This window comes from Manacus vitellinus, unplaced genomic scaffold, assembly GCF_001715985.3.
Source record: "Manacus vitellinus isolate BGI_N305 unplaced genomic scaffold, ASM171598v3 scaffold_46_pilon, whole genome shotgun sequence".
Classification (NCBI taxonomy): Eukaryota; Metazoa; Chordata; class Aves; order Passeriformes; family Pipridae; genus Manacus; species Manacus vitellinus.
Window position 1 is genome coordinate 2,635,721 of NW_021940578.1, and position 11,729 is coordinate 2,647,449.

The following is an 11,729-nucleotide window of genomic DNA, read 5'->3' on the forward strand; positions in this document are numbered from 1 at the left end:
TCCCCGCCCCGCCGCCCTCTGTCAGCCCATCATCATCCCTTCGGACCCCCCCTCCTCGGGCATCACCGGCGGTACTCATCCATCCCCCCGTGGGATCACCATGGGATGATCTTTAGGGTCCCTTTCAACTCAAACCTGTCTGTGATCCCCCAGGGATCACAGGGTGATCCCCACTGGCATCACCAGTAGGTCCCATTCCCCAGTGGGATTCTCCCAGGACCATCTTTAGAGTCTCTTCCAACCCAAACCATCTAATAATTCCATGATTCCACAGGCTCCAAGGAGGGGAAGGGGTTTCTGCAGCCCCTGGTGCACACACAGCACCTGTGCTCCTACCAGCTCCTTCCATTCCCAACCCAGGGTTTGGGATGGCAAGGACATGCAGACATGGAGTGGCCCGACACCCCCGGAGGATGCTCACAGCAGCATCTTTAACCTCCATCAGGCAATCGAGGTCATGCCTCACCCCAAAATAAGCCCAGGCATGCAGACAGGGAAGCATGCAGCTTCTCCCAGCTTAAGGAGGGGGGAAACCAGGCCACATCGATAACCAGAGCCCACAGCACCACCACTTCCATTAGGGATTGGCCGCTGTGCACCCCTGGGTGCTGTGCATGCCCACAGCCCTACATCAGCCTGCTGCAGCCCTCCATGCTGCTGCTTCCAGACCTTTTTATCCTATTAAAAAATAAAGACCAAAAAACCCCCAGCGGGCCTTTGCTCACATCCAAATTATCCTCGGCTGAAGTGATGCAGAGGACTCGGCACACGGATGCTGAGGTGGAGCGGCTGCAGGGATGACATGTGTTGGAGCTGCCTGTTCCCTGCAGGGAGACCCCAAAACACTGCTGCTCCCCAGAAACCAGGGTCTGCTCTCACCCTTGTTAATGACAAGAGGAGCAGTGGGACCTCAGTCGATGCCAACAGTGGGTGGCAAAGGACCCTGTGCCGTCACCCCATCCCAACCCACGGGCACGTCGCTCTCATCTCCCCAGCTTGTCCTCGTGCTGCTGCTGTACCAGTGTGGCTGACATGGGTTCTCTTCTTCCCCCTTCCTGTGTGGCAGCTCCACTGCTCCTGGGGTGTTCCAGGAATTCTGGAATTCCATACTACATCATGTCTTATGATCCAGTTCCCCCCAAGGCACCGCAGGGACCAGAGGATATGGGAGTTGCAAGGGATATTTCAAGCTGTGTGTGCTCGAGGCCACTTCAGCCAAGGAAAGGACAGACCCCACACAATTGACTTCACACATCATGGCTGTATTTACACACACAAATATATATACACACATGTATAGGCTGGGTTGTATCCTCACCACCTCTTCCATTGCCATAAATCCCACCATGCTGTGTGGGACACAGACTGCTGGCAAATTAGGTCCTACACACTGTACTGTCACACCAGCGTGCCCAGAAGCTACAGGATACCTACAGGAGCTACTCAAAGTGCACCCACATCTCAAGCCTGCTCCACCATCACAGAGTTTATAGTGGTGACTTGTTCCTACCACAGACCATCAGATGCTGAACGCCCCTGCGGTGCCTCTCCTGTGAGCTTCCCTTCTTGACAGCATCTGCTGTGTGCTCTTTGGCTCTTGGCTTGCCTGAGCAGAGAGGCTTCGTGGCTCCAGGCTGCAGAACAGAAACACATCAGACACAGCATTCACCGTGAGAGGTCCTGACAGTCATGTGTGACCTGCTCCTCTCCCCCACCCCAGTACATGGCCCAAACCCACTGCTACAGGTGCCTGCACCACCTCCAATTTTGGCAGTGTGATACTGCCATGATGCTGAGCTGGCTGAGCAGCAGGACCCTAGGACCTCCAGCCTCTTGGGGTGGTCTGACCAACCACTCCATCTGTGCTTCCAACAGACTGCTGTAAAAAGTGCAGGACTTGGGTGTCCCCTGCTCCTGCCCCACTCACCTTGTGCCGTTTGGCCGCTCGTCGCAGCCTCTTCTCCTGCTCCAGCTGGAGCTGTGTCCTCTCCAGAGCCTCTCGCAGCAGAGCCTTCTCTTCTGCCTCCCTGTGGGCTTCATCTTCCAGGTTGGACATCTCCTCCTGACACCTTCGCAGGGACGCTTGGTTCTGCCTGTGCAAAGCAGGAGGGGGGATTCTGTCAGTCTGTTGCCTTCATCGACCCCCCCCAACGCCCAGCTGGGCCCTCCCACACCTGCCCTGGTCCTGCTGACACTGTCCCTCCTCCCCAGGCTCCAGCCACCCCAGACAAGGGAGTCTGCCCAGGTTTCCCCAGCTCTAACACTGCTCAACCACATCAGGCCACACAAGGTACCAGTGCAGAAAACTGGGAGAAGCTTTCCCCATTTCTCCTAGCATTTAATTTTTATACCATGGCCATGCTGTGACTGGTCCCAGGCAGACACATGACCTGGCAAGGTGCCACATCCCTTGGCATTTCAGGACCAGGTCTCACTGGGAACTGTGACCTTGTTTTTCCACACCTTAGCTGCTCCATGCTTCCCTCATAATCTTTTAGCATTTCTTCTTTCCTTTCCAGGCGATGCTGGAGGTTCCTGATCTTTTTGTACAGCAGCTCCAGGGCCCTCTGTCTCTGCAGTCCCACTTCTTCCCTCTCCTCCAGAGGAAGGTGCTGCAGAGGCTGCATTCCCGACAGCTCCTTCATCTCCATCAGGCTTCCCAGAGCACCGATCACATCAAGGTACTGAGGGAAGAAGAGGGAATGCATTATTTACCAGGTTTGCTGCATTCCATCACACTGCTCAGCCATCTGCTTTCCGTCTGCTCTCCTGAGGAGATGACAGTGTCCCAAAGAAAGTGGGTCTGTGTTCCATTCCCAGCTGCACAGCTTACTGGAATTGGATTGTTTCCTTTTCCAACATGACCATTTCCCTGCTGGATGTTTTCCTGTCCTTTTTGGAGGGAAGAGACCCCACCAGCTGTACTACTCACAGACCCCTCCTCTGGCAGCCTCCTCCATTGGGCCCCAGCCTCTCTCATATCATTTAGTTGGCACCTACATTGGGGAAGGTCTCTGTCCTCACCAACCCTGCCTCTCCTTGCAGATCAGCCCTGAATGCCCAGGGGAACACCCCAAAGGCCTGCAGTGGAAAGGGGAGAATGATGGGGTACATTCTGGGGTCCTGAGATGTCCTGGTAGACACCCAATGTGCCCTGGACCATAAAATCATAGAACGTTGTAAGGGACCTTTAAAGGTCATCTAATCCAACCCCATGCCATGTCTTCAACTGGACCACAGAGCAGTTCAGCCTCAATGGTCCTGCACAGCCCTGCCAGTCACCCCCCTCTGAAATGTGCTCACAAACCTTCTAAACTCTACACCCACTGGGCACTTACACACCCTCTACACGTGATTTACCACGTCTGTCCCTGACGTACCATCTTCTCACTGGGGTCTGTCACCTCAGCCATCTCCAAACTCGCTGCCCTGTTGGTGATCCTGAGGGACCCCCCATTAGGAACGTGGCCAGGAGCCTGCACAGACAGGGAAAGACTTACTTAGCATCTCTGAAAGCCTCATTCTCTCTATTCCAGGGAATACTTTTCCAGCTAAGCCACAGGAACCACAGCCCCCAAACTGCCTTCTTACCTTGCCAGCCTTCAGTTTTGTTCCTGACATGGGTACAGGCTCCATCTCAAGCCCTGTGTGCTGGACTATCTCCTCCAGTAAGTCCTTCACCCGTGGCTCCAAACCCTTCTTCACAGCACCTGGAGGCAAGCAGCCACCAAACTGTGGTGCAACATGTCGTGGCTTCACACCTCAGCCACTTTGAGGCTGGCCAGCTTTTCCCAGCTTCCCTGGGAGGGTGGTGAGGCCCTGGCACAGGTTACTCAGAGAAGCTGTGGCTTCCCCATCCTTGAAAGTGTCCAAGGCCAGGTTGGACGGGGCTTGGAGCAACCTGGGACAGTGGAAGGTGTCCCTGCCCATGGCAGAGGGCAGAATGAGATGAGCTTTAAGGTCCCTTCCCACCCAAATCATTCCATGATTCTAACTGTTCCATGCTTCTAGGAGAGCCCTGTTCACCTGAGCTCTGCCTCTTCTCCAGCATCTTTACTCTCTCCCGGAGCTCAGCCAAACCTTCCTTTTGCCGCTGGATGGTTTCCTGGTGCCTGAGGCCTCGGCATTTTGCACCGAGGTCAGCCAAGTCCAACGGGGGCACCTGGAAGAAGCAGCCCAGCTTGTCCTCACCCAGCCTGCAGCTGGCTCAGCACAAGCTCAGCTTAAGCACAGCCTCGCTGCCAGGCACTGGTCACTTGGCACATGCCAAGAGCAAAGCCTAAGGAGTATCTCCATGGATTTGGAGGGGTATAAGAGACTCGTCAGAGACCCCTTTCCTGCTCCACTGTGCCACAGTGAGGACATGGGCCCTGCAAATGTTCCAGAGAGCCAGGAGAGGGATAGTGCATGTCTCTGAACAGCCATGGTGGCATTTTTCTCTTGCCCTTTGCGTTACCACAGAGCACTTACCATCTACACACAAACACCAGTACGCTTTCTAGACTGTGTTCCCACACAGTCGTGGGCATTATTCTCTATTAAGTGACACTCGTGCACACAGACGTGTGCACTGCCCTCTCCCAGCCCAGTCCAGATTCCTGCATTATGACAAACATCCAAAAACCCGTGGTGGGGCTGGCCCATCATCCCGCCCTGTGCAGGGTAATGATGGCTGCAGACCCCCAGCTCTGGGTCCAGCCACTGTCGCGCCACAGCTCTGCCGAACAGCCCGTCCAGCACTCGGCCCTTCCCCTCTCCATCCCCTCCCCATCCCGCCCTCCCTCAGTCAGCTGGCTGTGAGTCACCGCGGCCCCCGCGCAGCCCGCCGGCCCCGCTGCTGGCTGCCACCGTTCCTGCACAGAATGTACGATTCCCACAGTCCCTCCATCTGCTGCTGCCGCCACCTGCGAGTTCTTCCCTTTTCCAGCCACGGGGAAATCAAATAGGAGTTTGGCACAGGGGAATGAGGAGCGTTGCTTCCTGTCCTGTGCAACGAGCTGCCCCTACTCCTGCATGTACCACTCCAGAACTGGTTCTGCATCACCTGTACAGCATCTCGGGCTCCACGAGTTGGGAAAAGGAGGGAACATGCTCGCATGTTGCCATCCCCTCTAATTGCCAATTAGCACAGCAATTAGCACACACAACACTTTGCTGTTCCAAAGCGCTGTGCAAACAGCTCGTTAAGCAGCAGGAACGCCGGGACTGCAGCACGAGAACCCCGGATCTCGGGCTTGGGGAATGTGGTGCTCCCCCCCTCCTGCCAGCGTGGAGCACAGAAAGTCACCCGGCCTCACTGCAGTGCTGAGAAACAGCGCCGATGCCATCAGTGCTCTGGGCAAACCCACCCCTCGGTGCCCTCCGTGGGGACTCACCCTCTGGGAGGCTTCACCCCCCCGCACTGGTGTCCTGGGAGCATCCTCAGGCTTTTCCACCGTTTGTTGGGAAGCATCCCTCAGCACCTGGCAGCGGGCCTGGGCTCGCCTGTGCCGAGACACAAGACACTGTGGGACCCCATGAGGGATGGAACATGCCAAGGGCATGTTCTGTCACATGTTCCATGTGACCCGAACAGCCTGGGGAGAGCAGCACTCTGGGCACCCACTGATGACTACCATGGTGTGGGTGGGAACACTCTCTTAGTTACAACTGACTTGGTTACACATCTGCTGGCACAAGCTCCACTAAACCCCCATTTCGGTTCCCATGGCAGTGGATATCAGTGCAATGGAGCTGAGCTCCATCCTGATGCTCTCACATGTGCCTTTTGTTCTGGGGAGAACCCCAAACACCATCAGCTGCTGGGCACCCACAGAGTGGCATTGGTGGAACCTTGGCTCATGTCCCTGTGTACCTTAACTCTTCAGCTGCTGCTTTCAGGGATCGATCCTTCTCCTCCACAAGGCTGGACATCTGGGATAGCTTCTCCCTGAGCTGGTTCACTTCCCGCTCCCGGTGTTTCAGGCGGCTCTGGTTCTTCTCCAGCTCCACCTTCTGCTCCTCGCTCAGCTCCCCTAAGTGCAAAACAGCCTCGTGGGATGCTGGCTGACTCATCACCCAGTCCTGGGGGATCTGCAGCTGGCATTCAGGGATACATCCCCTTTTTCCAGTCCTCCCTCATGCAAGCTGGCAGCAATAATGGGGTTCATCCCCGCAGAGCTTCACAGAACCCTTCACAGCTGCCCTCAGATCCTGGGCCATGCCAACAGGACATTCTGGTTTACTAAATCTCAGGAGAATTCCTTGTTGAGACATTTTCCTTCAGATTGGAGAGGAACAGGTTGCCAGCATTTTCTGACTTGCATCCTTTGACCTCTGCACATACCTCGTGGGCTCTGTCCCCACATTCACAGTCCTGCCCATGGAGGAAAGCCAAGCAGGGCTCTCCCAGTCCACTGGCTTGGGACAATTCCAGCTCCAAGGAGCTCACCAGCGCGATTTTGAGGAAGATGGTCTTAGTTTTGTCCCCCTGATCTTCCTTTGCTTACCCTCCTCACTCACCATCACTGCTACTGCTTAGCCAAGGATGGGAAGAAATTCACCTTCCCAAAGGGAACAGACTGCCTGCTTTGCTCCCAGCAGGACAACAGCATTGCCAGAGGATGGTCACATCAGCTTCCCAAGTCCTGTGTGTACCCACTGCACTGACACCACCCCTTGTCACTGCTTGGAGGAGGGTTGGGAATGACACCCACCTCTCATGTCCGACACTCTGGCTCTGCTCTCTGACAGCTCCCTGGTGATCCTGGCAATGAAGGCCTCCTTTTCCAGAAGCATGCTCTGTGCCACTGCCAGCTCCTCCTGCAGTTTCCTGGGAAAGATCAGTGCAAATCTCACAGCTCACTGGGAGGCCTCATTTCACGGAGCACACACACCTTCCTGCACTGCATCTTCTGATGAACACTCACACATTCCTTTTTTCCCTGCCTTTTGCTCCCCTGGGGTCACCCTGTGCAGTGGGTCTGGCCACCTCACTCGCTCTTGCCTGGAGCCATCTGGATGGGATGGCACATCCTCATGTGCTGTTAGGATGCTCCATGCCCTCAGGAACACCTCTGCCTAGCAAAGGGACTAAAGAGTCCCATCCCAGACTAAAAAGATCTTGGGACAAGTCTCCTTGGACTTCCTTAGGCTCTCCCAGTGGTCCCTGCTCTTCTCCAAGCCTCTCTGACCACCACCAGTGAGAGCTGCTCACCTCAGACAAATGTGTGACTCCATGGCAGGACAAACCTCCAGCCAAGCTCCCGATGCTGACCTGTGGGCACCGCGCTGAATTACTACAGGACATGAGAAAATAGGGCCCATTACTTCTTTGTAACACTTGCACACTTGTTCTGCTGCTTCTGCAACACAGATCCTTTCCTTCATGGCAGCTTCAAGGACTGAGGACCGTCTCCTTGGGAAATCCATGTCTCTTAGAGCCCATGGGAACAGCGCTTGGGCAGTTCCCAACATCCTGTCTGGCTTGGGATCTCTTCTGCCTGAGTGTAACCCAAAGTGCTCCTCCAGTCTTGTTGGTTTAGAGGGTAAAAAGCCCTTCTCCAGTGGCAAAGCCCTTTTTACCAACGGTTTCCAAACCCACCAGACAATGAAATGGCCTCTGCAGGGACTCATGGACCTTGTCCTGCACGTGGGCAAAGCTCCCTCTGACATCCTACCCAACACTTTCCATAGCAGCAGATTCACTGCTCCCTCTCCATAAACATTCCATGTTAACCCAGCAGGTTCCTGGTACAGGTGCATCCCATACAACCCTTGCCTACCTTCCATTTTTTCCACGAGTGCTGCCTTTTCCTCCTCCAGCATCTTCTGCTCCTGTGTGGCCTCCAGCAGCCTGTCCTCTAAAGCCACGATGGTCAGGGAATGCTGCTTGCTTTGCTCCCTGTATCCTGCTATTTCTTCCTGCAGTTTCTGCCTCTGTAACTCCTTGTCCTCCTGGACAGCCCTGAGCTGCTCATCCTGCACGAGCAGCTGCTGCTGGAGCAACACCTGGGAAACAAGAGCTGGGAGATTGGCTGGAGGCACTGGTGGTTTCCTTTGGGATCACCAGCAGTGTCATCTCTCCTGGCTAGCTCTTGGAAGGACGGAGGGGAGGGAAGGATTTCAAGGATGGGGGAACCCTTCTTCATCAACACTGCACCCTCCACCTGCACACACAGGTTGGTGGAAGTACCTCTCGGGCAGTGGTTTCCTCCAGCTCATGCAAAGCTTCTTTCAGTTTGCCCTCTATCACCTCCTGCTCCTCTGCCTTCCTTGCTGTTGCCTACAGGATGAAATTAGCAGTAATTAAGCTATCCAGGAATCCACCTTTCTCTCTGCAGATATTCATCTCTGTGTATTTTGGGGGGGGAAAAACCACTGATTTGGGCCCCTGGAGCACCACATTACAACACACATTCCCATTTCTTCACTCCCAGGGTGAGCTGTCCTGTCCTCACTTCCCATGCTCACCTCATTCATGCTTTTCAGGTGGCTTTCCAGCTCTTGGATCTTCTTCTGCTCTTCCTCCACACATTTCTTACACCTGTCCTTCTCCTCAGCAAGAGTGCTTTCTAGAATCTGGGAATAGATAGGTCACAGCTTCAGCACAGAAAAAATCATGACCTTAGGAAAAAGACCTCAGGTCCAGGGAGGAAAGCAGCAGGGAGGGTCACTGCTCCAGAGCAGGGGCAGGTGATGGGAGAAAAGCCTGGCAGGACCCGAGGTGACCCAGTGAGGGAGTGGATGGGAGCACCTGGGGAAAGGTACATCCAAGAGACAGGGGAGGAGCTGCTTGGCTGCTCCTTTCCTGAGTCCTTAGAAAACTCAACACCAGGAAACCACCATTCCTGAGGCACCAGACACAGAAGCACACTAGAAATGGTGTTACAAGGCCTGCTGTCCCCACCACAACACAGACGTGGCAAAACACCAACCTGCACCCTCACTAACACTGCATCCCACACCAGAGCCACCAGCATTGTGGCCTAGGCTTTCCTGGGATGGAGGGGGACTGCTGGTCCCTGCTTCACAGGGGGTGCCCTTTTCCAGCTAAAACAGACCCAACAGGAACTCAGCATGGGGAGGGAGGGAGCAGAGGGCTTGAGAGGAGGCAATGCAGTGCTTCCCTAAGCTCACACATCGGGATGATGCTCCTTGCTTTCTCCTTTCTCCCAGGGACTGACTGGCACCCGTGCTTCCTGTTACCCACAGGTGCTTCCCAGTACCACCATGGATACTTTGGGGGAGTTTACATCACCTGCATTCATACAGGAGGATATTCTATATCCTCTTGGGATCCCATCGGGCTCTTAGGACTGCACCCAGACAGTTCAAAGCTAGAGATAATAACCAACACTCTTACAGACACCCATTTTTCCTGCATATAACATTCCCTTTCCAAACCACCAACCATGCCACTCTACCTCTTTGTTCTCCTTGTCCTTTTCCAGGATAATTTGCTGGATTTTTATCTCCAAGTCTTGCTCATGTTTTGCTTCCAACTCCTTTGTGTGCTCCTGTAGCATCTCTGCCTGTGACTGCTGGAGCCTCTCTAATTGCTCCTACAGGGAGACACCGAGGTATTAAAGGAAGTGTGTCAGCAGCAGGGGAAGAAATAAACCTCCTGTGAACATTCACTCACAAACAATTCCCAAAAGAGTCTCCTTTCCCCTGCATTTCCTGCAGACCCAGGCACCTTGGCTACTGCACATCCCCAATCCAGATCCCACACTGGCTCACTTAGGATTACCATCATGTTTAACCATAGAAAGATTCCAAATCTACATGGTTCGTGTACATAAATATTTCTGTACCTGCAACAGCTGATTCCTCTGTGCCACTTCCTGAGTCTTTTCCAACAAGCTCCTGAAAGCAGCCAACAGCCCTGCAGAAGTCAACACAACCCAGCTGTGTGGGGTGCTCACACACCACATTAGGGACATTAGGGAAAATTTCTTCATGGAGAGGATGGTCAGGCATTGGAACAGCCTGCCCAGGGCAGTGGTGGAGTCACCATCCCCGAAAGTGTTCAAAAGGTGTGTGGATGTGGCACTTGGGAACAGGGTTGAGTGGTGGCCTTGGCAGTGCTGGGTTAATGGTTGGACTCGATGACCTTAGAGGTATTTTCCAGCCTTAAAAATTCTGTGATTCCATGATTTTCTCTACAAGGAGCGGCTCATGCTGGATTTTCTCCTCTACATCTGGCTAGCTAGGACAACCCACCTTGTGCAGGTGTTCCCAGGGATGCCCAGCAGGACACAGACCTTGGCCAGAGGTGCACAGGTCCATCCCTGCACTGGCCAGGAGCTGCTCTGTGTCCTCCAGCCAGGAGAGGGGGACACGTGCCATGTCCACCACTGCTGTCCCGATGGCTGAGATGGAGGGATCCAGGGACACCACCTCCAGTTGCTCCAGCTTCTCTTGCAGGCTGGTGCTGCTGCAGGAGTTCCTCAGGCAAGCCTGGAAAAAATGGAACCAGTGGGGAACAAGCCAGTCTCCACAGTCAGGGGCTTTCAGGGACTTGGCAAATGACACAACCTCACTGAACATCTCAGGCCAGGTTGGACAGGGCTTGGAGCAACCTGGTGTAGTGAAAGGTGTCCCCACCCATGGCAGGGGGTGCAACGAAATGAGCTTTAAGGTCCCTTCCGGCCCAAACTATTCTAGGATTCTATGGCAAACTGCTGGGAACAGCCACATGAACGCTTTGGGATGACACTCTGCTTCAGGGTCATACCTTTAACCTATCCACAGGCCAACAAAATGCCCTGTGCCACCATCTCCCAGCTGCCACTTGGTCCTCAGTATTTAAAGGACTGACCTGGAGCTCCCGCAGGGAATTCTTGAGCACCTCAATGTTTGCAGACACCTCCTTCTCCTTCATGAGCCTGGAGCTTAACTCCTCCTGCAGACACTTCTCCCTCTCGTGACTCTGCTGGTTCTCATCACAGATTTGCCTGACCTTCTCTATCACCTGGCAAAGGTGGAGGAAGAAGAGGATAAGGCACTATATTCATATCCTTTTCCAGCTGAGGGACCATGGATGGTCTCAGCAAGAAACAATCGAGACTTGCTGCAAACTGGCAACCACGCCAGGCCCCTGGGCTTGCCCCTGCTGCAGCCCACTGACTCCATCCAAGCTGTGGGACACAAAAAGGACTGTGTCTCCTTCACATCATGGAGCAGTGCCATCAACCTGGGACAGCCACAGCACAGCTCCTCATCTGCAGAAGCTGGGATGCCACCAGCCCTACTGAGCACAGAGCAGGCACTGTGGCTGTTCCGCAGCATCTGCACTGAGCTGCACCGGGCGTTGGAGGCACCATGAGCTGGTATCCAACTCACCTGCTCCTCTGTTATGGATTTCCCTGTGCTGCCTGCTGCTGATGGAGAACAGACTTGCATCACTTGGGTCTTGAAGGACTCCAGCTGCAGCAAGGATTGACACAGGAAAACAAACATCACTGATCACTGAGGCTGACTGATCATCTCTGAGGATAACTGATCATGGATATCTAGCATGATGTTGCTCTGCAAAGGGCTGTCCCCGCCAGAGCAGCATTACCCAGGCACACAGGGGGGTTTGTGTGGGTCCCAGACAGTGTAACCAGGATTACAGAATCCTTTTTTGTATCCTGTTAAACTGCTCTGTCGTCTACGCTGCCCACACAAATCCTGTGGATAAGCCTTTTATACCTCACCCGACGACAAGTCCCATGCCAGGGTTTGGTGCTCAGGACTCTGCGTTT

The 11,729-nt window shown here is 54.3% G+C and overlaps 1 protein-coding gene across 1 annotated transcript in view; it reads right to left on the reverse strand.

Annotated features, from left to right (window-relative positions):
* Nucleotides 1-1,246: 1,246 nt before the first annotated feature.
* Nucleotides 1,247-11,729, reverse strand: part of FHAD1 (forkhead associated phosphopeptide binding domain 1) — an 18,514-nt gene continuing 8,031 nt past the window's right edge. The window contains exons 11-28 of the mRNA XM_029962384.1: nucleotides 11,326-11,444; nucleotides 10,802-10,954; nucleotides 10,245-10,440; nucleotides 9,795-9,865; nucleotides 9,405-9,542; nucleotides 8,452-8,559; nucleotides 8,174-8,263; nucleotides 7,764-7,989; nucleotides 7,231-7,255; nucleotides 6,696-6,832; nucleotides 5,855-6,014; nucleotides 5,376-5,484; nucleotides 4,027-4,162; nucleotides 3,592-3,710; nucleotides 3,381-3,476; nucleotides 2,464-2,684; nucleotides 1,928-2,093; nucleotides 1,247-1,634 (exon numbers count right to left, since the gene is read on the reverse strand). Coding sequence (XP_029818244.1) covers nucleotides 1,488-1,634; nucleotides 1,928-2,093; nucleotides 2,464-2,684; nucleotides 3,381-3,476; nucleotides 3,592-3,710; nucleotides 4,027-4,162; nucleotides 5,376-5,484; nucleotides 5,855-6,014; nucleotides 6,696-6,832; nucleotides 7,231-7,255; nucleotides 7,764-7,989; nucleotides 8,174-8,263; nucleotides 8,452-8,559; nucleotides 9,405-9,542; nucleotides 9,795-9,865; nucleotides 10,245-10,440; nucleotides 10,802-10,954; nucleotides 11,326-11,444 — 2,417 coding nt within the window. The 3' untranslated portion in view covers nucleotides 1,247-1,487. The remainder of the gene's footprint in view (nucleotides 1,635-1,927; nucleotides 2,094-2,463; nucleotides 2,685-3,380; nucleotides 3,477-3,591; nucleotides 3,711-4,026; nucleotides 4,163-5,375; nucleotides 5,485-5,854; nucleotides 6,015-6,695; nucleotides 6,833-7,230; nucleotides 7,256-7,763; nucleotides 7,990-8,173; nucleotides 8,264-8,451; nucleotides 8,560-9,404; nucleotides 9,543-9,794; nucleotides 9,866-10,244; nucleotides 10,441-10,801; nucleotides 10,955-11,325; nucleotides 11,445-11,729) is intronic.